The sequence below is a fragment of the Eucyclogobius newberryi genome, unplaced genomic scaffold, assembly GCF_026437365.1.
Source record: "Eucyclogobius newberryi isolate DKJ021-1_F unplaced genomic scaffold, fEucNew1.0.hap1 SCAF_21, whole genome shotgun sequence".
NCBI lineage: Eukaryota > Metazoa > Chordata > Actinopteri > Gobiiformes > Gobiidae > Eucyclogobius > Eucyclogobius newberryi.
This window is the reverse complement of record NW_027315846.1, coordinates 18,565,809-18,592,401: the sequence shown is the minus strand read 5'-3', so window position 1 is coordinate 18,592,401 and position 26,593 is coordinate 18,565,809. Positions and strand designations below refer to the sequence as shown.

Below are 26,593 nucleotides of genomic sequence, written 5' to 3'. Positions count from 1 at the left end.
AGCTGAACCTTAGAGCTGAACCTCAGAGCTGAATGATAAACTGAGTTCAGAGGTTCTAACACTGTTGCTGTAGAATGTGTATATAGAATATCACCATAATCTAGAACTGAAAGAAATGTCACCTGGATGAACTGTACAGTCAGAAGAGGAAAACATGTTTATTAAGAAGAATGACAATCTGGAACGTCACCATTCACGTGAAGAAAAAAAAAAAAGACATGGACTTTGTAAACTATGAACTGGCCGCTTCATCTTCGTCCTCTCTTTGCATTTGTTCGATGAGTTTCTGTCGTTCCGCTGCTTGCCTCATCTTCATCATCACAATGCTTTCATAGTCACGCTCTTTGGTCAGGGGATTCTGCAACAGACATGGAGATATAAAGTTAGAGTAACATTTCACCATCCTCCAGAATGAAGCAAGGCTTGTTTTACATACATAATCCCCTGTTCAGTGCCCATGGAAAAGGACCCATTGCAAAAACAGTCGTACATAAGAGTGCTTTGTAACATTTATTGAAATTGGCATTGTCTGTTTGCTTTCACAACCACACATGGGAGTCTGGGTCATCCAGTGATATAGACATCCAGTGACATGTACATCCAGTGACATGTACATCCAGTGACATGTACATCCAGTGACATGTACATCCAGTGACATATACATCCAGTGACATACATCCAGTGACATATACATCCAGTGACATATACATCCAGTAATATATACATCCAGTGACATGTACATCCAGTGACATGTACATCCAGTGATATATACATCCAGTGACATGTACATCCAGTGACATGTACATCCAGTGACATGTACATCCAGTGACATGTACATCCAGTGACATATACATCCAGTGACATGTACATCCAGTGACATGTACATCCAGTGATATATACATCCAGTGACATGTACATCCAGTGACATACATCCAGTGACATGTACATTCAGTGACATGTACATCCAGTGATATATACATCCAGTGATATATACATCCAGTGACATATACATCCAGTGACATATACATCCAGTGACATGTACATCCAGTGACATGTACATCCAGTGACATGTACATCCAGTGACATGTACATCCAGTGATATATACATCCAGTGACATATACATCCAGTGACATGTACATCCAGTGACATGTACATCCAGTGACATGTACATCCAGTGACATGTACATCCAGTGACATGTACATCCAGTGACATATACATCCAGTGACATGTACTTGTTTACAATCGCCATGACTGAGAACCAGCAGTAATCAGCACGCAGAGCAACACAACAGTGTGAGTTCAGATTGGGCCTGGCCCACCGGTCACTGTGTCTGAGGGTTAGAGGAGACAGGGAATGTAGCGTGTGAGGGGCATGCTGGGAAAACTACGGAAGTTTTGTTTGTGATGTTTCATGTTTTAACCGTTTGAGGTTTAATGTTTGTTGCTTTTTTGTTTATCTATTCAAAGTTCTGTTTTACTCTCATTTATTTTTATTTTTGTAAAATTACAAAAATAAAAGGTTTATATAAAGTCTATGGGAAAGCAGCATTTATCACCTTATCTAATCTTACAATAAAATAATACACAAAACATTTTAGACCTCCACTTAGCAACAGAATTTCACATTACTACGGCAACCAGCTACGTGATCACTTCAGACCTGACGATCTTGCACTAACCATGGGAGGATCTAATCATCTGATCTTGTTGTGTTTATATTTTATAGATTGTATTTAACTTACTTTTTATTCTTACACATTTTATTTAGCATGTCTTTATTTTAGCACAGTCTATACTTACTATACTTTTATTATTATTACTATTACTATTATTATATTAAGTTTTGTCTAGCATCTTGTGTAGTTTTCCTTAGTGAGAAGGTTTTTGGTGGGTTAGTTTGGTGGCAACAGACATACAAAGCAGATGTGATGTAGAGGTAATTACTCTTATGGAGAAACCACACTGTAAACAAGGGTCAAAGCGTGTCTAATTTACACCATATTAATTGACTAATAAAAATACATAACACCACCAGTACATTCGTATTTATTTTCATTACCTCTGCATTTTAGATTTAGACTTTTGTGTATCGACGACATGACATTCCTTTAACGAACTCGGCACTACTTCCTGTAATTTTCAACGTTTAATCACAAGCTGCCATTTCTATTCAGGACGTCTTTGAGGCCAAGAAAGTGTCTCGAAACAAGACGGTAAGCTGCAAAAGCACTTGGCTTGAGGAACGGGGAGACGACGAGCTCCAAAGCCTGGAAAGGTGTGTTTTGTCCATGCGTTCGGCGAGCCAATCAGCATCTGGAAAGCATCACAGGGGACTCCAGCATCCATGTGCACACAGGAGAATGGTGTGAAAAAGCACCCCAACTCCCCCCCTCCGCCCTTGGACTGAGGAAAGCTGCGATTATCATTCCTGTAATGTGAGCTCAAGTTCTTGTCCTACACGTAACTATGAAAAATCACGCGAGCACCATTAGGGCAATAAACAAGTCTTGCATCTTTACAAAAAATCAGGACAATATACAGTCTTGCTTAATAAATGGAGCTCTCATCGCCCTTTTCTGCCCTCTACTGGCTACACCTGATGACTACGAGTTCCCGTTGAGAAAGCAGCACACCAGGCAGCAGGCCAAGGTGCTGGACAAAAGGGGAATTCTGACCATTAACAGGTGCTTTTCAGATAATGACGCGCTGCCGCTCGTGGACCGTGCTGGATGTTTCCTTGCCGTAGGTGCAAACTTACGACATGCAGGTTGAGTCGGTTTATCACGCTGTTACTAAACATTTGCTTGTGCCTGCGTGCGTTCGCGTGTCTGCAGTAGAAAGCTGAGGCCCGGGGTGAGTAGGAAACCACAGAACAAAAACAATGGGCCCCCAATGTAGCTGTGTGAGAGAAAGAAAGAAAGAAAGAAAGAGAGAGAGGGCTGGGAGGTTACACGAGGCAGGATAGTAAAACACGCACGCATACACAGACAAGAGGAGTATTTGTGGTGTGACATCAGCAAATAGTTACGCTTCTAAACCACAACACCCCCTCCGCGACCCCGGGCCAGGGATGACATCATGGATACCGTCAGCGCAAACCGAGTCAGGCGGCTCCTCTCTGCGCAGGTGGGCACTGTGTGCTCCGTTTGCACAAAAAGCCGTCCGGTCAGCTGCGAATCCCGTGTGAGATGTGAGGAAGAGCGCGGCGGGGCCGGCGAGGCACAGGGAACATCTCTGTCTGATTTGAATAGGGGGAAGTCTAAATAACGCTTGTTGAGAGATAAAAAAACAGACAATACAACCTATTTTGATTGAAAGTGGCATGTCAAGAATCCATGGAATGTACTACTAAACTTTAAGTATATATATAAGAAGGAAACCCAGGCGTGCCACAAGCCCTCTGAATGGAAGTCAACAGGAAACATCTTTATATCTTTATGGTTCATATCCAAAGTCTAACTCAGCTTGTGAAAGAACATCTAGGGCCTGGTGTGTGTGTCTGGTTTCTATGGTGTATGTTTGTTGTTTACCAGTGAAGTTCGAATGTCTAGCATCCACCTGCATGTGAGCCAGGCCTGGAGTTTAAAAGGTTCCATGTGACGCATTTGGGCAGCAGGGGCCTGAAATATGGGGCGCACGAGATGAGACCAAACTGAAGCTTAGTAATACATTTATATTTATTATGAATATCAATATATAATAAATATGTCTCAACCCCTTTATTGATGAACAGCTTGATTTTGAAATGTTGTCTCTTGTAGATGTTAATGCTTTGCCCGGAATGTTCCGCAGTATAGCATTAAACTTAAATTTATTCAATTACAGGTGTTTTTATTGCTCACAAAGGAATTTTAGGAGCCAATACTGATGCTGATTGCTGAAGGGCTTCGGAAATGCCAATTACAATTAATCGTAAAAGTATTTCTCACAAAAAAGTCTTTCTTGTTATTATTTCTTAGTCATTCTTACAGTCAGCAAAGTCACCTTAGTCGCCATAGACCTGGCCTGTAACTCAGCCTGACGGCGCCACCTGCTTGTCTCCATGGAGGAAGTAAAGTTGAATGCCGTACTGTTAAACCTTCCACACAAACAACCCAGCATCAACATGAACACACGCAGAAGGAACTCTCCATCAGAAAGTTACATTTTCATGTTGTTTTTTGAACTCTCGTGTCGACGCAAACATGTCAGACTCTTAAGAAGTGACTGAAGGAGTTATTGGTCTGCAGCGTGTGGTGGTCTTTCTGTGCGTGTCATGGAGCTCTGAAGCTGGTGATTAATGAGAGGTGAAGACTTGCTTTACTAAGTTAAAACAAACAGACTGTAAGCCAGGACTCTGAGCATGCAAGGCCAAGGTGAAATTACAGATTATTCATCATTTATTGTGAAAAAAAAACGTAAATGTATAACTGCCGGTCATTATACTGTGGTGAGTGAGAATTCTAACGCCAACTACAGTGCATTATTTCTGTTTCATAAGTTAACAGGGATTGTTAAATGGTGACGTCATCCCGCTTTTTCCAGGTTCAATGGAATAGATTTCCCTTGTATAATGCGGTTTTAAATTGTTTTTTGTTTGTTTTTCCCCCCAGAAAAGTGGGATCTTACAACACACGTGTAATATCAATAAATAATGTATACTTAACATTTATATCAACTACCGACACAGCAGACTTATTCTAGAAAAGTGTGAAAGAGCGTGTAACGGTCGCACGTCGCATGTCATTCCAACAGACATCACAACAATTGGACATCACATCGAGTACCCATAAAGACTGATAAATGTGTACAATGTGTAATCTTTGGGAAGAAAGTAATAATCAAAGACAAATGACTATAAATGTATATTGGTATTGAAGTCCAAGGCTGACCACATACCTGAGATGGAGAGTACTTTTGGAAAGAGTTGAAGTAAAAGCAAATACTCAATGAGGAGAGAAGAGAGCTGAACTTACATGATGAGAGCAGGGAATCTAGAATGGTAAGTGCTATGGTTTGGCCTCTGCTGTGCGACAATGCATTATTAGATGAGGAAATGCCCTGCACGTTTCAACCTTACTGGAAAAGCTGTATGTCTAAACAATTTCCAGTTATAACAAACTGGGTTCAGAGAGAAGAGAATTATACAAAATATATATGTATATCTTTTTTATTTTGTTATTGTATGCATGTATTTTGTGATAAAGCCACCAGCACCATACACCATGTGAAACAGCAAGCATTTGAAGAAAGCGTAAATAATACAAATATAATGTATGTGTGTTGAATCTTTTATCCAAACAGTAGACAATCCATCAAGTACAATTCAAGCTAAAAGACTTTAACTGTAAGATGACCTCATTTCTGATAATTATGGGGCAATCCGCTCCATAAAGCAAGTAAAAGCGTCATCACAAACTATGAATCAGTCGTGATGATTAGAGGCCATTGAGAAACTTCAGGTTGAGTAAAGTGATGACATCTAGTCTCAGGCTGGTGTCACATCCTTCTGCACCTAAATCCAGACAGACAGATGGCTCCGGTTCAAGAGCATCTTCAGCTCACCAACAGAGAGCGCCATGTCATGCCTGCCATCACTTGTCTCCCTCAGTTACCCAGTAATATTGTATAAAATGATTGGGCACTTAGACTTTGCATACATTTTAAGAATTCGGTGATGCACAAGAGTCTAGAAGAACCTCCACACAAGCCTTAGTTTGGGCTCCTCCTGCCAGTCAAAGCAATATCTGGAAACACTTTTGATTTTACAGCAACAAAAACACAGCATCCCAGATTTCAATGTCAACATAGCTCCACAAACCACACTAGCCACGAGAGTCAGGCCTTAGAAACGATATCCAGATACAGACTAACCCATCTGCCCAAGTCTGCAGCGCCAACACAACATGGCTCCGGTCACAGTGAAGGTTACGTGAGGTCACAGAAGAGCAAATATTTTACGCTTCCCACAGGTGTTCATAGTTTTCAGCTTTTGACCAAGAGATATAATATTTAGTATGGAATTGATTAATTGCTATGGCAACCCATGGATATAAATGAGTCTGATCACAATACAGTTGCCTAAAGTCTTACTACAGTATTCAAGTATTACTATTCCACTAAAAGATAACCAGTTGTAGGCGTGAGAAATCCAACAAGTTATTGTCTTGTGGCATGTATGGCATGTATGTTCGTGTGCATACATGCCTGCGTGTGATAGTATGCGAAGATTACACAGGGAAGCTATAGGCCTCCAGTCAGGCAGAAGATCCTGTGGATTTAAGCTAGAAGAGAGCATCGTGTAGCCGGAAATCAGGATCAGTCAGACACACACACCTCTGGTCATCTGATCCGTTGGCCTACAGACATTGACACACGCTGAAACTTTCTGCACTGAAGCGTTGTCTCTCTTTAGCCTCTTAAGCGACATCAGCCTGACTGAACATTGGTCGCTCCTCTGATTGATCATTGCCAGACTGCACCTGACTGCTCACCTGTGGTGTACTTTAACCTGCCCTCGCTGACGGACTAACCTGTTACTAACAATGCACTTGGAAAGGGCTTCTCTACACTCAAAGTTCCTTTTTTAAAGTATTATGAAGAGTGTCAGAAGGGCGACAAAATGAAAGGTGAGAAATTGTTTTCTTTATCAACCAGGAGATAATCACAAATTCAGTTTGATCAAGCCGTGTTAGGAAACAATGCGAGTTCGATTGTACTCTTGAGTCTTGATCAGTGAAGTTGTTCAAAGTGGCATTACCTGTAAAAGCTGAACAAGCCCAATCATGTCAGGGAGGCATTTGTCAGTGTGCAGGTATTAGACACAGTCAGTTTGCCTAACAGAGGTGTGTGCATACGTTGGAATAACAGATCCTCCTTTTGCTTATAAATACAGGTAAGACATTATTATGTACTTCGGCTTAACATATTTACCTTTACTTAAGAAAACCCATATTTGTCTCTAGTTTTATATAATTTAATTAGAACGGCCATTGAGTCATCTAAAAAGAAGTAGCAGCTCTTGATGTATTAGACAACCAGTTTTAATATACTTCATTAATTTGATTTGGCTTTAAACACAGTACTCCTGGACCAAATCCCACCACTCCTCCTTGGTCAAACTGACATGTTAAGAAAGGAATGCTATTGTGTCCACGCTCTGCGGTCTCCTGCTGCTGCTAAAGTACCGATAAAACCTTTACAGGCACACAAAACCTGTTTGCTGTAGTGGCTTACAAATTTACAGAGTGAGTGTTTCATGTCACGAAAACAAATCTTATGTGGGCAAAGCTGCTCGCGAGACTATAAAATCACAGACACTGAGAGCATGATCCAAGTAGCATGCCAGCGTTGATTAAGCAAGTTTTGTTTTTACTCAATCAAATGATTACAGGTCACGAAAGGCGCTGCAGGTTTTATTATCGACCAACACTCACAGTGGTGCTGAGTGGAAGGAAGTGAACAAGACACGCACAACTGTGTAACACCGCCCACACCTTCTCTGAAACACAAAGCTGCAGGGTGGAAGCTTTATTATTAACTTCCACATTTTAGTTACAGCACAGCCACTAAATAAATAATGAATGTGTGTTTTTCCATTTTAGTTTTCAAATTGAATGCTCACAGATCTAATAGTAAAACCCTTTTATTGTTTCAAAACAAAGCGTACGTGAAAGCGATTTATTTGCATGAGGAATAACAATTGTTAACTTGATGCTTTTGGCATGAAGGGCTAATAAGACGTAGCTCTTCCCATAAATGCAGGTGTGGTCTGAAGCGTTTGGTCTGAGCTTACAAGAACAAACATTTTGAAATAACGGCCTTGAAGCGTAGCTGAATCGTCTCTTGCCAAATTGCTGTGTCTTATTAAGAGAGACCAGAGCTGAACAGGTGCAGTTACTAACTACACAATGGTTGCTTATTCTCATCATGTTACTTCCATCTGGATCTGTGCTTGTACACATGCTCAGACCTGCTGCGCGTGAGCTAAAACAAACGTAATATATAGTATTTGACAACCCAGCTAAACTTAGATTTGAGTTAATATTGTTTTAATGATGTTTTTGTGTATTTATTTTGTAGATGGCAACGCGTGAAACATTTTGAGGCTCTTCTCTTGAAACACAAAGGCTTTGAGGTCTTGCAAACACGCAGTCATCAAAGAGGGACATGCCAAGATGCCCCTGAGAACGTCCTTTTACAGAAAGCCCTCCTCCAGTCGCTGGTCCAACAGGAAGCGCAAAGATGTGTTGTCAGTCAACATGATCAGCCTGCCACTGGCTGATTTTCGGCACATCACACACATCGGCAACGACGCCCACACAGACAGCTTTGGAGACCTGTCCTTTCTTAAGGAGGGTCATAGTCTTCTTCTGCAAAGCTCCCAGAGTGAGCAGAACCTTTTCATGGCCTGTTCCCCACCACCAAAGCCCCCACGGCTCAACCTGGACGAGCCTGAAGGTTCAGAAAGCCCTGAATGGGGGTCGCAGAAGAGGATAAAGTGCAGTTCAATGCCAATACTTGATAGCGATGATGGAGAAATCGAAACTGAGCCTGTTTTCCAAAAAGGAAATCATGTTTTATGCCAAAATAATAGCCCTAAACAGCACAACGAACATTCAGCCACTGGGGAGGATCATTCAGACAATATTGCAACAACGTCAAAGGATGAAGATAGTGGGTTTTCCTTTAGCCTTGACCTGGGCCCCTCCATCTTGGATGATGTACTACAAGTGATGGACAAACGTAATAATTAAGGACAAATGATGAGCTTTACCGAAGGATTACCTCGCATTACAAGATCCTGCAATGAACCAAGATCAGATTAGAAGTCTAAAAAGCAACATTATTTTATTGTCAACAATTTCATGACAACCAGTGTGGGCAACACCAAGTTAGGGTTGACTTAGCATTGCATTAAAATGTACCTCCTCTCATCACATTCCATTGTTACACATTTTTACCTCATATTACTTGTAGGAATAACCAAAACCCACCATACCGCACCAAGAATGGCTGTTCAGACTTAAAAGTGCTCGGTGTTTAAAGAAGAAAAGCCGCGGCTCCAATCCAAAGTCCTCAAGCTGTGATGTCTTGGCTCTTGACGTGCTTGCCAATCTATTGTGTGCACAGGGCAATTTATACTCTGCACGCATCCCAGAGGCCCTGCTCTTAGGTAGACCAAGGTACCCCCCCATCTCCTATTCCCAACAATATAGTAAAAACAAACACTTAGCCTGTTTTTAATAAAAGCCAGGCTATAGTGGCAGATTGGGCTGCAGACAAAGCCAGGCCACAAGTCCAAGACCTCAAAACTGAAAAAAGTCAGAGCAGGCTGTTTTCTTAGCTGCAAATCAGAGTCCAATGTTCTGGTGATGGAGCACGAGAGGCAGTGGTAAAGAGTAATGTGATACTTCCATACATTTGTACATACATATACTTCTGTAGGGGGTGTCACGGGTGCAGAGACAGAGACCCATTTCAGCAGCAAAATGGAGATTTAAACTTTACCTTCTGAATAAACACAAGCAACATGTGGGGGGGAAAATATACATCGACATACAATGAAAGAATAGCTGCATGCAACTGTGATCAAGTTTAAATCCACAACACACTGCACCAGAGAACGTCTGTGCAATGTCCACTCTGTTTTTCATACAAAGAAAATATGGAGAGTACGGGTAAGATGAAAACCAAGCAGCCGTATTGTAGGCATATCAGCCATTTGTCATGTCTCTGAACATCTCAAGAATTTGAATGGGATTTGGATATTTGAATGGGATGGGATAGCCAAAATCCTATAAAAGATCCTGTGCTTCATTGGTTTCTTTTTTTTTTTTAAAAGAACTACCCCAAATTTCAATAAAATAAAAAAATAACAAACTAGACCACCTTTTAGAACTGCAATTTTGAAGCAAGCAACACAATTTACACAAACGGTAACAGGCAAAGATCTCTTATTTTCTTCTGAGCACGAGTCCTTGGCTGTATGACTTCTGGCAACAAAAGTGAGTGTGGAGACCGGCTGGATTTACATTTACAATGAGTTTTCAGCCAAATGACTGACGCAAGAACAAAGAGCCTATAATTGAGGATAAATTATCTTGTCTACACAGAAAGTGGTCAAGCTGTGAAGTATCCCATCGCATCTGGTACCACTTCTCTCCTGCCTAAAAAATAAACTTGTAGTCACACAGATTACAGAAATATCCTGTCATCTTGACCAAAAGGTAGCAGTTACGGAGTCATTTGTTTGTCAAAAACTAACTTAAACTGTGTATATTTTTTTCTGATGCCGCATTAGATCTTGGTATTGAGAATTATTAAACTGTTTGTATCATTGTATCATCAGAGAAGGCTCAGCCCGGGTTCAATGAGCCAACTGCACGACACATACAATACATCTCTCCTAGGCTGAAGGTGCACCGTTTTGCCTCCTGTGATTCTCCACGTATAAAGTACAAGTATAAATCCTTCATGTAGACCTGGCTGTAAGCTATAAAGCTACAGTGAACCATAAATCATGACACATTGACTAAGGATCATGTACAAAACAGGGCATGGGTTTTATGTCAATAAATCTATATCATATCTGTATATGACAAAAGTGAGATATGAACTGTTGAATTATCTGTGCAAAATCTATTTATGACGTATGATGATGTTTATCAGGCAATTATTAAATTAACTCTGAAAAACCAAAGGTGTCTGACTTCTATTACGGTAAAAAAGTACTGATACTTTTGTCTATGGAAGGTAAAACAGGAGGCACAGATCCGTCTGAAGCTGTTACTCAAGTTAGACTTCAATCTACACAAAATCTGAGCATAAAGAACAGACTTAGCTGAAACTACAACAGGTTAAGTGAACACTAAGGCATCCATAACACCATGCTTCAACAAAAATCAGTCAAGAGAAAAGGAAAGCCAATAAAATTCTTTTCATACAGTAAAGGCCTCAAACTGTCTGTGGTGACTGAATGAGAGTAAAGAGGTGAAACTAAGGTCATATATACATAGATTATACCTTCCGTTGTTTGTATGTATGGCCTCTTCAGTTACATTTGTTAACATGGTAAAAAACCTCAACAAGATTGCATGGCCCACCGCCACGGCAGCTCGGACTCAGTTTATCTCCATCTCAAACGCCCCTCAAGGCCAGAGAAACAGATATTTCAATTATGTCATGTGGGTCCACTTAAGCAAGAAGCACATTCACATCGGGCTAACGTGAAAAGTACGCTGAATCATTGTGCTGTCCTTCTCAGGTGTAGGGCAAAAAAACACTGAGGCAATCAACTTTGGTAAAGGGGGTTACCATAATAACATTAAAAGAGATTAGAGTGACAAGCCCCAGTGTGCGGTCTCAGGCTGACATAAGGGCAGGGAAATTGAGCTGCGGGGTGAAACACAGTTCAAGAAACAAATACTGGAATTCTGAAGGGACTTTGCATAACGTGCTATCATTCCCACCCAAGGTTTCATTGTCCAGATAAAGCCGCAACTCAAAAGACTCCAGAGCACAACAACTACATTCTGCTAACCTCATTACAGGATGATTTTTGTTATACTAGAAATAGGGTAAATCGGATTATAATGAGACAGGAAAAAGATCTAATGTTCTAATGCGTGCTTAGCTCCAAAGACAAAACACAAAGCAAATCTAATCAAGTAAAACATAAGACTTTCAATTTCAAAAGCCGAGAAGATGCATACTTTCTTCATGGGATTTAAAAAAAAAAGTATCTGTAATGATCAATCTGAAAAACTGCAGAGCAAATAAAACACAATCCCCACTGGAAAAGCTTTACAAATTCAGAACATTTTGGACAAATAGTTAAAAGGAAAACATTAATTATCAAACGGAGTCCAGGGCACGCTCGCTGATTGTAAGCGTTGAGTGAGTCGTGCCATTCCATCGTGGCGGAGAGTTACTACAGGATTCCCGGGATCTGGAGGGTCAGTTAATGGGAGAAGCAGCGATGGCTTTGGGCCACTGCCTCTGAATCCAACAGAAATAAACGAAGGCCCATTATCCAAACGCTTTGTTTGAGGCTAGACAAGAAGAGTGTGCGGAGCGGGAAATATTTGCATGGCTGACACTAAATAAACCACATATCTCCAGCTTGCTCAGCCGTGATGAACTCTTTCCCAATTCTATACAAATTACATCTAGTATACTGTCCCAGCTCGCCTGAGTTTCAACAGGAATAAATAGATGTGAAATCAAAGAAACTGACTAGTATACATATATAGTGTACACATGTTTAAAAGACACGAATTGCAGATTATGACAGGTGAGAAATGCTGTACAGTTTAAATAAGACTGATATGTTGGACTGCGTCGGGTTTTTACAGTGTCATGTCTGTTTAAGATTGCGTTTGCCCATATGAGAGTAGAAAGGAAACACCAGTTCTATCTTTAAATAGCTGAACTTGGTAACATAAGTGATACAGTTTGGTGACAGATGGTGAATGATGTGTGGCAGACCTGTCCTGACATAAGCGGATCCATCTGAGGAGCAGACACTGGTTCTCCTTCGAGCCACGACGTTTTCAATGGGTTTGGACTCAAGCCAGTCTCATTCTTCACTGCCAGCCCCTAAAACACACATGAATGGTTTAGTATGTCATTATGCCCATTCTTCCAGGTGCTGTCTAGTGTCTACGGTCTATTCAGAGATGAGCAGATCGAGTTGACCAGCAGAGACGCTCTATGTCCAGTATGATGGCAAACCACAGCAACAAAAGCACTACAACAACACGAGCAAAAGGACAAACACAGGGTGAATTGATTGGTGCTTACCGCTGCCTTCACTGTTGCAAATTCGACCACAGCACTTCCGGTCTTCTTACTTGACACAATGAGATTCGAGACATCGCCATACTTCAAAAAGACACAGAAAAAAATACGGTTAGATGGCGACGTTACATTATCTGGTAGTAGATCCAAAGAAAGCTACTTGACTGAAATTCACTATATAATTTATTTTACAACAGAATCCACATAAAAGGAAGCAAAGAAACAAGGCTATAGAATCCAATAATCTGAGAAAAAAACAAAAAACTTAGCAGGGAACAGGAAATTCCAGGAATTCAAAATCATATGAGAAATGAGTAGATCAGGCCAACAGTGACAAAGGGACTCCAAAAAAGGACTTGATTTCAAAATACAAAGAGATCTTGGCATGATATTTTTCCTTAAATATAAATGTGTACTTTTTTGAGTCCAATATACACAAATACAAAAGAAGAACATACCACATTCCGCTTTTCCACACAATGGATACACACAATATTTCCAAACCATTACATGTCTCTCAGCGTTGCCTGTCATCTAAAACAGTGCTTGCCTCTACTTCTGTCCTTTTGCTTAATTCATTGCTAAATACATTTCTGTATGAGCCTAACAGTATTCCACAATGTTCAGCTTGCATCGGAGAACTTTAAACCAGTGACACTTGCATGAGACATTGGGTTGCACGAGAGGGGCACATTTCTGACTTCCTGCTGGAGCAGTGTAAGTCACCCTGTAAGTCATACTGTATCACACACAGCATTTCACTGTCTCTACATTTTAACGGGCCTTGTTTATAGGAGAGAATATATAATTTCAATGTGTGAACGTGGCATAAAAGGAGACAAATGATTTATATATTGCCATGTTTGAGAATCAGAAACCAGACATACCTTTTGGAGAAGACTCATGAGGATGTCATAGGAGTAGCCCCCATTAGTCTCATCACCTTTTTTACACTTCCACTTGAGCTGGAAAGAGGAGTTAAATTGTTTTGCAGTGATATTTTTACTATTCAAGAATGCAGAATTATAAAAAATATATGGCTTATTTGCATTTACTTAAGAAACATAGACAAGGTGGACATTCAAATGTAGATGCAATTGTGTCTTTGTAGGTGTATATAATCTGTAACTATTGTCATAGGCTTGAAATGAAGCCAATCTAAATTCATGGAAAGTATATAATTTAGAAGATGTAAATGACATGGGTTTAGTGTGGTTTCACATTCACGCAGTCACTGCTCATAACATACCTTCAGTTTTGGAGTGACATGGGAACATCTGTCTAGAAAAGACAAGAATAAAATGTAAATGAATACCAAATACCTATAATAATTAGTTATCTAATGTGTCAATATGCTTTAAGAGCTGTGTGCCCAGTGCTGAAAAGTGTCTCTACAATAGGAGATAATACTTGGATGTGAGTGGACTCACTGGACTGTGGATTCTGTCTTTCCTTCTGAATGTGCTCTTTAATGAGCCTTTGTTCCTCCTCCAGTTGTCTGGATCCCTCTTCTCTCAAACGGGCAATCTGGGGAAAACACAGGCACGATAACCAACATGGAACACAGTGTTTGTATATAAACTTTCCCAAAGTTTCCACATGAGAGAGATTACTAGATCGTGTCATTTGAAGCAAGTGCACCTGAAGGTGAATATTTGACTAGTGCCATCTACTGGTTTGCTCTGGACATGACCTCCTGGGTGCACTGAGCAATATTAGAGTCATGCTTTGCTTTTACCTCCTCCTCGAGTGTCCTGGTCATCTGCGCTTCATCTTGTTTGTAGTCTTCAGCTTGTTGCTCTCTTGTCTCCAAGTCTATAAAAGTAAGCAAAGTCAGTACATTCAAGTTCAAATGTGTCTCTTTATTCATACAGCACATATAACGTTCCCAGTGCTGCACAGAGGCAACAAAACAATAAGAAATGTTAGTAGTCTTAAAACCAGTTAAGTAAAACAGTAAAAGCATAAAAGAACAATAAATAAATAAATAAATATAATAAATGAAAAATAAATAAATAACTAACAGAGGACCACACGACTCACATATTACATTATGTTAACAATATTAATATTCACCAAGCTTAATTTTCTTCCTCTTGTCATCAAGTTTCCTATTTCTTTCTTCTGCTTGTTTTTTTGCAGCACAGATTTTATCATACGCAGCCTGAAAACAGAAGTAGGTAGTTAAAATGTCTAGTAAAACAAAAACACAATGGGAACTATTCAAGCGCTTACTCTGGCAGCAGCATCAGTCAAAACCTCAAGAGCCTGGGACAACTGGTGGAAGAGCTCGACTGCAAAGAGACACAGACATTATGATGGAAGGACATTTAAAAGTAGATTTACAACAACTTAGAAATTAAAACAATACTTTTTTTATTGTTCGAAGTGGGTCTGAAGTATTTTACCAGGGGAAAACATGCCGTTTGTATATCACGTTATGCTTCTCTTATCCGTGTTCTATAAGAGTACATCAAGAGGCCTCAGCTGTCATTTAACACACACGCATACTTGTGAGGAGACCACAATACCACTCTCCATCACAGAACCATTACATCGCTTCGCTGCAGCTCAGACTAATCATTCACTTATGGGGGGCCTCGCAGACAGATAGAGTTTCTCTGCACACAGCTCTGGACATCACACCGCTGCAGCAGCACTCGCGTTACTTACATGCCAGTGTTCCTTTTGACTGAAATCAGAGTGAAAAGTGAAAAGACTTCAGGCCCTTCAGCACCTGGACACGTGGCCATGCGGAGGGTGACCGTAGTAGTACCAGTCTGGTCACCCACAGATGACCTCGTGTGTTCCAGCGCTCTCGTGCGATAGAGCACGTTTGAAGCTTTTTTATCATGAATACTCTGAGGCCTCCAGGAACCACAGAGACCTCACTTGAAACCATGCTTCATCGTGACCAGCCCTAGTTTAAGGTGACTTTTCCTTTGGAATATAGAAAGCAAATACAATACGCCAATACAAGACGAGGCGTAACTGAATGTGATGTGGCCGTCTGGTGGTCACATCTGACGGAGGAAACGACAAGATATTGCTCTTGTCTAAGGGACCTAAGACTGTGGGCCCTTCCTGGTTAGACATGAGCAGCAGACAGGACATGAAGGTAATTCCACAACTGTAATCTAGCAATCCATACTGTAAATAAGGGTCAAAATACATATGAAGTATGTAATAGTTAGGATTTGACCAATAATAACACCTGACAACACCTTTATTCTGTCATTCTGTTTGTAAATGATTGTTTAAACTGTCAGAAAAAAAAACTGCTTTACCAGGATTTGTGAATTTTATCTTTGGGATATTTCAAGGCAAAGTTCAACGAATCCCCATGTGGTAATCTAGAATTTGAAAAGCAACAATAGACGGAGGGATTCTGTTTTAGAACCCAGCTCTACTTCCTGTAATAGAATCTGAAGAGCCACTTTTCCCTGTTGATTGCATTGGACTTGGCCATGAAATATAAATAACAAAAGATAAACTCACAAATGTTGAAGCTGATGCTTTCTCTTAGTGACTACCGTAGACTTAAGAACTTATTGTATTCTGCATCTGCATTAACATTCTCTTGACATACTGCAACTTTACTGATATAAAACTGTGATAAATATTCACCAAACAAAATGATTAGAATGCTCTTTAATGGCATAAGACCACTTTACCTGCTTTAGGGTTGTCTGGGTTCTTGTCCGGATGGCATGTCAAGGCTTTCTGTCGGTACGCTTTTTTAAGCTGAAAGCAAAAGAGAGGAAGTTCACAAAAAGTCAGAAACCTTTTTATGGATTTGGATTTTTATAGACAACATTTTTACTTTACACTCTAAATCAAATCTGGCACAAGCATGACATGTGGATGTAATTGTGATTAAATTCTGGTTTGTAATGTTTGGACCAAATCAACACTGCTTTGCGTCTTTATGACATGTTATTACAGTTCACGCTAAATTACTCTTACAACAATCTCAAACTATTCTAAGGCTCCGTGCCAGTTTGGAGTGAAAATTATTGTTGGTGAATGAATGTTAAATGGATATATATATTTTAATAAACAGAATGCGTTTAATTGTTTGTACCTGATGGACAGTTCTGGACAATGTATGTAGTAACATTACAGTCACGCTTTAACCATTGATTTTAGGGTTAAAAACTAGTACATGGCAAGTGTTTTTCATTAGATCGCCACTGGCCAAAAGAAGGAAGTGGGTCTAATCTGCCGTGGAGACCAGTGGGGCCATCACATAAACCACAAAAACACGCTCTTGTGCGTGGCACGCCAAAGCTCAAGCTCATAAATCATTGTTTGTGCGGCTCAGACACACAGATACAGATTGTCTCATTCATGCCAGAGCTCCGCACCGCTCTGCCCAAGCCGCCTGAAGCTGCAGGAATTCCCTCCTCGTCTGGGAAATGCTTGGACGGGGCGCCATGTCCTCTGGCATGTGCCGTGCTTCCCCGTGCAATCGTTTGCACTTATTTGATGTATTTCTGCCAAAACACACAAACCTGGCTTTGCTGGGGGGAGAGCAAAACTGAGGCAATTGAGCAGAATGATATAATCCATCAGTGTCCAGACCTTTTGACAGCAGCTCCAAACAGCCTCTAAAGACAGTTCACACACACACACACACACACACACACACACAGTAGTGAGCGTGCTTATTGTTCACAGAAACTGTAGTATCTCAAATACAGCTCCTCTGCTCTACCTCAGGGTCAGCTTGGCGTTTTCTCATCCTGGACCCAACACTAAATGGATGTGTGGTTCATGGAAAGGCCTTGCACAGACATCATTAAGGATATTTAGTCTCGGTGCTTGGCTCACAGCGCTGCCTCTGACACGCAGCATGTGGACTTACGCTGGACTGTCCTGGACCCACTTCCAATAGACTCAAGAAGCAATTCCTTGTTTAGGTGTGTTGCTTCAGAGCTATCCCTCTGACATTTAATAAGCGTTTTTATTTGAAATAAATTGATTATGTAGTTCTGTCTGCAGCATTTTTAAACTATCTGTCAACAGTTATGGCTTTCTCTAATGTTAAGTCATCTTAAATCTGCATCATACAATTGTGGTTGATCTCTGTAATGCTTTTTGAAGGCAGATTTGTTTGAATTCTGCATTCAATTATGTGATCAATGATGTAGTTATACTTGCTGCATACAATTAATTCTACTGGCATGCATCAGGTTTGAATCTATTGTCAATACAATGTCTGCTGGATAAAGCCTCTCTGTGTCCTCACATTGCACAAACTGCACTTCTCATGTCCTTCATCACAGACTTCTGAAAAGATAAAAGTGTCTGTAGCTCTGTTCAGCACATGTTTGACATGGTTTGACCAGCTGAGCTGCCATTTCAAAGCATCAGGCACTTTGGAGTGAAGCAGTCCCATTGACTACCTGTTCACGGTCCTGTTAACACTTTGCCTGACAAGTCATCCTTCCAGTAGTAATGTCAGACGCCTTCCTCATCATCACTAATCCTCCTCTCTTTCCTGCCTCTTCCTCCAGACTCAATCCACAGCACAACATAGATTGAAAAAACTATTTCTTTAGTTTATTGCAATTCAAAATTCTCCAGAGCTTGGACTTCTACTACATCTTATCCTCATTAGGGCAGTCTTTGGTGTCCGTTATAGCAGATAAACTGTGCTGGTGCCGGCTCTCTGTGGCTGATTAGATGCCTGATCTGCCACGGCCCATCCTCCTTAATTAGTGTACAAGCCCCGTACTGCAGTTTATCAGCAGCATGAGCCGCTGCAGGACAATTAAATGAGGTAGTCTTCAGCAAAGCCCCAAAGGTCCTGTATGATTAATACACAAAACTCACGCCATTTTCACCTCACAATTATTGTTCAAGTGAAGATAGTGTGAGTGGCCAAGGTCAGAGATACCACACTGAACCAGTGACAAAGGTCAACACACCAGGTTTGCAGGCTGTGGCTGAGCCAACTTAACCCTTGTTCCATCTTTGGGTCTGGATGACCCACAGTCATGACCTTCATTTTTTCTAATATCGCCCACGCCTATAAGTTACTTTATGTATATTTAAACACGAAATGTCTATGGTTTAGACTGAAGGAACTGAAAAGACATATGACAATCGAATACACATAACTCGCAATTTCCACAGAGGCCACAACCACTGACTTACAGTGTAAGCATCGGTGGAAGAGAAATCAGCATTGATGCTACCTGAAGGCATCCATGGCTTTATCAAACTTTAACATTCTCCAGGAAAATATATGTTTTTAGCCATTTTTGTTTATTATTTTAGATAAAGCCTCCATGCAACCCACAGTAAACAAAAAGCTCCCACAGGTTCAAAATAAATGCATGTTAATCTCCTACTGAAAACCACCTGGAAATAATGCACAAGACCAAAAGGGGGGGCTTTTCCACACACACAAAAAACAAACACCAAAACTGCCCAGCCACAGCTCTGGCAAACTCCAGTTTTCGATCTCGTCCTCCTTCTATGTGCCAAACATTCATTCCTGCCATATCCGCTTCAGTCAGTGCCCGATCTCATCAGCTCTCAGAAGCTAAGCAGGACAGGGCCTGGTTAGTACTTGGATGGGAAACTGTTGGAGTGCTTTGAGTGCCTTGAAGGTGGAAAAGTGTTGTATAAATAATATCTGTAGTTTCCTCTGAGCTGATATTTTAATAGATACGTGGCTTTAGGACAAATGCTTAATATGACGCATTTGATTGACAGCTGACGAATCGCGGAATTGAGCAGAGAGAATTGAGACGCGGAGACGAGGAAAAAGGAAGCGAGGTGGGAGTCACGCAGTAATGGAGCGGGGCGGGCACCCGGACCCTTCATGTTTTGCTGTAGTCCTGAGTCCGGTTAAGGTTAGGCATTGGCTGGAAAAGGTTATGGTTAGAGAAAATGTTTGTGAACAGACAATCCTGCTGACAGTAAAACTGTGGGTTTTATCATGTTTTTGGTGTAATAAAACACCCATAATAAAGGCTTTTATTTGAGTTGGAGTTGTTTTTTTCCTGAAAGGCTTCAAAATCTTTCCTTTATTTTGGATGATTCTTATTAAGAGCAGTCAAAATAGAGAATACTAGAGAATGGATTTGTATTTGTTTGTATGTATTCATGTTTATATGTATGAACTGTAATACTAACTTTTGCTACTTTGACCAACTGTATTTTCAAATCATGAATGGTACATGAAGCTTACCAACGACTCCATCTAGTGGCTATGTGGGAACATTACAAGTAACAACATCAAGCAACAATTCCAAATCGAAGCAGTGGATTCAGTCTGCTAAACGAAGAATAAAGCTCAGGATTGTGTCGCCACAAACAACCAGTATTTTCAGAAGCCTAATTAATTAGCCTAGTTAAACCAACAAATTTTGTAAGTACCCAATGTAGCATTTGTTCAAAAGTAGACACTATATTGTAGTAGTACTGTAAACTAGATATAAGACAGGAACTATGTGGCACTATGGAGGACGCTGAGAGCCAGTTATAAAGAATAAAGATTATTTAAAGTGTTTGGGTTATATACATATATTTATTAGTATTAAGTATTTATTCTTAAAAAGAAAATGTTATAAAAGTACTAGTAATTTAAAAAGACACTTTTTGAAATGAGTTTCCTCTGCAGGGTGGCTGGGTGCTCCTTTAGAGACAGGGTGAGGTGCTCAGTCACTCCTCCACATGGCGAAGAGTGGCTGAGGTGGCTCGGGCAACTGTTCTGGAGGCGTTCTGAGCACACTGCAGAGACTAAAAGCCTCTCTGTGGCCTGGGAACGCCTTGGGATCCTCCCGGAAGAGCTGGAGCAAGTGCGCATAGAAAGAGTCTGGGAGTCCTTGCTCTGATACACGACAAGACATTGGAATATATTAAGTAATTTAACACATACTTTTAGAAAAAGAGTTAGAGTTCATGTAAAAAAAAAATGTTATAGTAAAATGTAGTTTTTGCATTTAAAAATCCTCCAGCTAAAGTAGTCCTGACCAACATGAGCTCAGGACCTGGAGATGGGTCCCTGAGCGGCACATCACGACCCATCACCCAGAGGAACTTGGTTGATGGGTCAAAGGGAAAGCAGGAATTTCCCTCTCTTGTGAGGGACAAATAAAGGTTACTTTAACTTACATTGACTGAAGGAACTATAAGTTTGTTTTACCAAATTTTCTTTCCAAAATATGTAGATTCAGCAAATATAACACAATTTTAATCCAAGCATTTGCCATTTCATTTAGTAAATTATCTTTTAAAAACATTTTTTAAAATGTGTTATTTTTTTTAATAAAATCGCCCTGATCAAAGTTTTATTCCTTTTAATGTGGCTCTCAAAGTCCTTCATAAAGCGCACATTGGCCACTGCTACTGAACAGATCATGTTTCTTAACTTGGATAAGATGTTTTTGTGTCTAGTGTTGAGGAAATTAACTGTTCTGTGAAGTGTTCTTCTCCCACTGCTGTTAGCCAAGCAACGGAGAAACTAATGTATACAGCAAAATGGAAACTTTAGGTCACTTTGAATGCTTTCAGATTTTTATTTCTTCCAATTTCCATTTTTGACCATACTAATGTGAACAAATTTTGAGGGTGAAAAATGAATTTTCATAGTTCAGAGAAAGAACGGCCTGACAGAGACAGGAAAGATTCCTTGCATTATTGGGACCACAAATATAGCTAACCAATATATGTCAATTAAAAATCCTTCATCAATGAATTTTCTGGCCTTGTTTATTCTGTATTGTGTAAAATATACAATCAAAAGATGGCCGCCGCCATTGCCACAGCAACAGAACCCACGACACCTCTAGCTTTTATTATTCCACAGCCATGATTCTAATAACACCGACTGTTGAGGGGGATTTTCGCATTTTCTTACCCCCAAAAATATTTGATTTAGCAAAATCCAGAGCTGCATTTCATAATAGTGTATTTGACATGCGGTTTTACCCAGACTGTGCACAGTTGGGTATTTAGTTCGTACAGTGAGAGTAGATATCTATAACTGCAAATCTAAATAACTGGACCAGCTAGACATGGCATGCCTTTAAAACATGTATGTGCCCAACACACACTGTCTTCAATTGTTTAAGAAAAGAGTTTGTCAGAATGAGCTTTCCTTTGGGCAGATTTCACTCATGTTGCCTACACTTAGCATTGGCTTAGCATTAGCTAAGTGTAGCTAAAATCTCGTCCACAAACCTCTTTAGCTGTCGCTGTACACTTTGCACCGAGTAATCCATACAGGTCCATTTGCAAAAGTTCTTTCGTTTTTACGGACATGTCTATTTTTTGAAAAAAAATCTATAAATATATATAAAATATCTCACAACACTGTTCTTTAGCAACGGTTTGTTATTAGTTCGAGGACGCGTGTGCTTGACGTATTTCCCCTTTGAACGTTGTTTCGCGTTGTACTCTGGGAAATGTAGTTCCAAATGTTTGTTCTTCTACATTGGTTCTGTGCACAGAGGAACACAGAGCAGCAGGTGACTGTTTATTTTTAAAATGTTTGTTTTAAAAATGGCTAGTTGAGGGTCATGAGTACTTCCTGTCTAATTCATCTCTATGGAGTTTTCACCAAGTCAGTCTAAAATGAATAAGCTCAGGCAGTGAACAGCGTGTTGAGGTGGATCTCCTTGACAACATGTTAAAGACATTACAATCAATCAATCAATCAATCAATCAACCTTTATTTATAGAGCCCTTTGCAACACTCAAAGTTACCAAAGTGCTTCACAATAAAAATCAAGGCAATACAAAACAGGTGAAAACTTCCCCAAAGGACACTTGGGGACCAGGGATGGTCTATACAGGGATGTTTGTGTCTCAATGCTAAAGCTGATTCTACTGTTGAGGCATAACAATTTAAAAATAAATCGCCAACTGCTGCTCCGTGCACAGAGCCAAGTGCCATACATTAAGTTATATTTAAATTGTGTAATCTAGACGAAAAGAAACATCCATCTGGCAGGTCTCCAAACTATGGCCAAATGTGGCTCTCATCTTTTGTTGGCCCTCAGGCCTCCTGAGGCTGTAATACTACCACTTTAACATCAAACTGCATTGTGATACAGACCTAAAAGTAATGTTCCCAGCCTTATTGAAAGTAGGCTAAATATATCAAAGTGTAAAATGTATCTGCATGACCCACCAGTCTGTGGCCTACATGCAGTCCTTGGTGGAAAAAAGTTTGGACACCCCCTTGTATGCCAAGCTCTCAACTCAATCACTGGAACAACAAAAACTACTTTTAATCAGCTTTTTTTACTAACCTACCCAACATGCCCACTTACTTCTCCTCCCACTGCGTAAACATGTCCGTGTGTGTTTTGAGCTTAGCACAACAGCTGAATAACAGAAACATCCTGCTATCGGCAGACAAGCCAACACAAATGTAATCCATTGTTGTAACTGTTATGTCCACAGTTCACTAGCCAATTAGCACAAAAACTAGACTGGGAGTGGGTTTGGATTTTGTAGGCTTATTTGTAAATTAGCTCACATTCATGGAAACATTATCAAATAGGCAAAGCTGATATCCTCAAATAAACCATATTCACAGACTTTTATCAGGCTGTATCAAACAAGAGCGTGTATCAGTTATTAGGCCTTGGCCTATAAATTAACCTTTGCCTTATGGGTTGTATTCATGCACTAAAAAGATGGAAAATAGGTGGTTGCTCCTTTTTAAAATAAAATGTATGCCACCATTTTGTATTTTGATTACACATCCTCTATGAGCATAACTTAATCATAAAATAGCTGAATAAAGTCCCTCAATGCCAAACTGCATGTTATAATCATAGCAGATATGCATGAAAAAGTTATGCTGATGGTGAAGCTCCGCCCACCTTTTCCAGACATTTTGGGGCTATGGAACCTTTTCTACCCATCAAAGTTAATTTCTGGAGTCCTCAATGCAAAGTTACTTGACTTGATAAAATAAGCTTTTTTATTTGTTTGTAACTACACAACATCTTAAGCAAACCACGTCAATATCAATTGATTGATTAGTTAATATTAGACATAATTCACAGTGTTATAATTGATGGGACATATCACAAAATTGACTGCTATTGCATTTGACCAAACCAGACATTTCCATACCCAATGTGATGAATTTTCTTCAAAAAGTTGGTCCAATGTCTGGATACAAAGTAAATGTACAAAAAACTGAAGTTATCTCTTACTGGCAACCTCTGACCTTCAAAAAGATTTACCCATTTAAATGGAATCTCTTAGATATTTAGGTGTGGTACTTCATGGAGACCTATCAACTATTCTGGAGAAAAACGATATGTAAAATTTAACCTTATCTTAACTTAATTTAAGCCTAAGTCAAAGGATTGAAACTATAAAAAATAATGTTTTGCCCAGATTTCTCTATCTGTTCCAGACTCTTCAGATTTCTATCCCCAGCCGGCTGTTTGGAATAAAATAATCTCAAGATTTATATGGCAAAGAACAAAAACCCGTCCCCGATTCAAATCTTTACAACTATCGAAAAAAAAGGAGGCTGGGGTTTACCTTGTTTGAATAATTACTTTATTTCAGATCAGATCAGAGCCTCGCTATACTGGTGTGAAGAATGTGAAGCTCAATGGTAAAACATTGAGATTAATGCTGTGCCATTGGTTCCTGTGCAGGCCTTACTGGCAGATTACAAACGGCTGAGCCATTTGGATTGAGAACCCATGGGTGCACTTTACTGGCTCACATCCTACCTCGCCAACAGGCAACAGTTCATCTCCCTCGCCGGTCACTCATCCACCCCCAGCAACACAGGGTCCCCCAGGGCTCAGTCCTCGGCCCCCTCCTATTCATCTGCTACCTCTTCCCCCTTGGTCACATCCTCCGCCAACTCAACCTGGACTTCCACTGCTACGCTGACGACACCCAGATATACGTCACCACCAAATCCACCCAAAACCCTCCCCTCACCCACATCGAAATCTGCATCTCTACAATAAAAAGATGGCTAACTCAAAACTTCCTCAAACTGAACAGTGACAAAACAGAGCTCTTCCTCATTGGCACCAATCCACTCTCAATAAAACTGGTCCCTTTTCACTTACCATTGATACCTCGACCATCACTCCCTCCACCCTGGTACGCAATCTCGGTGTCATCATGGACCCCACCCTCTCCTTCACTCCCCATGTCAGCCACATCGTCAAGACCTCATACTTCCACCTCCGCTGCATCGCCAAAATCAGACACTGCTTCACCCTCCCCGCTGCTGAACCCCTCATCCATGCCTTCATCTCCTCCCCGCTTTTTGTATATGTCAAAGCGTCTTTGGGTCCCTGAAAAGCGCTATATAAATAAAAGATGTATTGTTATTATTATTATTATATATATGGGTGACATCTGCTCTTACAACATGGAAGGAACTAATCAAAACATACAAACTAAACAAAAATGTTAAATTCTTAAATTTCACACCTAACAGAACAGACTCAAGATTTATAGTCTGGACAACAAAAGATATAAAGGTATTTTACCAGATTGTAAAGGAGAATCATTTGAAGAGCTTTGATAAGTTGAAAGGATCCTTTTGCATAGAGAAACAGGACTTTTATTTAGGTATGTACAAATAAGGAGTTTTTATAATCAGGAAATAAAAAAGAATGATGACCAACATAACTCTTTACTGAAATATTTATTAAAGCTTATAAATCTGAACTTTCAAGGGGAAATGTATTAACAATCTGAGCAGCCACTCTACTGATTACATGAAGAGTAAATTGGAAAGAGAGGGTCACTTTGTTCTGGATGATGAAGAGTGGGAAAATATATGTACATCTCATGTTTGGAGGGAATTCTGTTGGAAAAGTGTGTCTCGTTTCTTTATAACCCCATGTCAAAATGCCCATTACTCACAGGGATACTCGCACGGATAAAACCATTGTCTAGTAAATAAATAAATATGTTTTTAATTATAATTATAATAACGCACAGGAGTTGCGCCGGCTGCTCCAGCTGGTTGATTTCACAAGCTTTCAACTCATGATGTTAAAGTAAAGGGAGTGTCTACACAGCCGCTCGCGTGGCCGAAACTGCTAGGCTATTTCGTGCTGCGGCTCCTGAAACTGCTGGGCTATTTCACCGCGCCGCGGCTCTGTAGCCACGGCCTAAAATAAATTGGGGAAAAGTCGAGTTCAAATCAAGACAAACACTTGACATGAATGACACAGATACACACAGTGCTCTACAAAGAAGTCTTCCTACACCCTGTAATATTCAGTCTGCTAATAGTTCACATGCAGCAGAACCCCCAAAGAGCTAAAGGCACTAAAATTCCCCTGAAAATAGACATAACGTGGCGGACACTAAAATATCTTGTCAGCTTTCCGAGCTCATAGGTCCTAAAATGTTAAAGGTTTTTAGGGTCCAGTGTTGGGCAGTAACTGGTTACAAAGTAAAGGATTACTGTAATCAAATACTTGTTTACGGTAAAGATAAGATAAGCCTGTAATCTAAGTGATTATAATAAAAATATATATGCCTAGTTGGATTACATTTACTAGCCTCATTATTTTTGTTTTTGTTTTCCTTCCACTGTCCTAAGATGCATGTGTTGGGTAAATCGCCCCTAGTAGAGTTGTGTGATCTGGGCCCTGTCCCCCGCCTAAGGCCCAAAGTCACTGGTATAGGCTCCAGTCACCTACGACCCCTAACAAGAACATGCGGTAGAAAATGATTTATTTTTTTAAACAAGTGTGTCTTCAAAACCTTAAAAATAATACAATTCCAGATGCATATTAGCTGTGAAACAAAACAAACTACTGATGATTCTTCTATTGTTTATA

At 40.2% G+C, this 26,593-nt stretch overlaps 2 protein-coding genes across 3 annotated transcripts; one reads left to right on the top strand and one right to left on the bottom strand.

Moving 5' to 3' along the window:
* dnajc17 (DnaJ (Hsp40) homolog, subfamily C, member 17) lies at positions 1-22,185 on the bottom strand. Its single transcript, XM_072457676.1, has 11 exons — positions 21,981-22,185; positions 16,457-16,526; positions 15,018-15,076; positions 14,859-14,946; positions 14,521-14,597; positions 14,213-14,309; positions 14,032-14,063; positions 13,670-13,747; positions 12,786-12,866; positions 12,471-12,581; positions 1-358 (listed from the first exon to the last, which is right to left on the bottom strand). Exons 1-11 carry the CDS (start codon positions 22,059-22,061, stop codon positions 233-235), a joined length of 900 nt encoding a protein of 299 aa, XP_072313777.1. The 5' UTR covers positions 22,062-22,185; the 3' UTR covers positions 1-232.
* On the top strand, positions 6,402-9,520 carry LOC140370510 (cdc42 effector protein 3). 2 transcript variants are annotated; one of them, XM_072457677.1, is made up of 2 exons: positions 6,402-6,610; positions 8,064-9,520. In XM_072457677.1, the coding sequence occupies exon 2, from the start codon at positions 8,159-8,161 to the stop codon at positions 8,735-8,737; it is 579 nt and encodes a 192-aa protein (XP_072313778.1). In that variant the 5' UTR covers positions 6,402-6,610; positions 8,064-8,158; the 3' UTR covers positions 8,738-9,520. The 2 variants fall into 2 exon arrangements, with proteins under 2 accessions (XP_072313778.1, XP_072313779.1); XM_072457678.1 differs by lacking the exon at positions 6,402-6,610 and adding an exon at positions 6,796-6,876.
* Positions 22,186-26,593: the final 4,408 nt, after the last annotated feature.

Bases quoted from the DNA above. Each gene is read 5' to 3' on its own strand.
- LOC140370510 (XM_072457677.1), top strand. From the start codon at position 8,159: ATGCCCCTGAGAACGTCCTTTTACAGAAAGCCCTCCTCCAGTCGCTGG.
- dnajc17 (XM_072457676.1), bottom strand. From the start codon at position 22,061: ATGTCCGTAAAAACGAAAGAACTTTTGCAAATGGACCTGTATGGATTA. The intron at 14,310-14,520 runs GTAAAAGCAAAG...TGTTTTCCCCAG, and splicing joins CCAGGACACTCGAGGAGGAG to ATTGCCCGTTTGAGAGAAGA. The intron at 14,064-14,212 runs GTGAGTCCACTC...TGTCTTTTCTAG, and splicing joins AAGACAGAATCCACAGTCCA to ACAGATGTTCCCATGTCACT.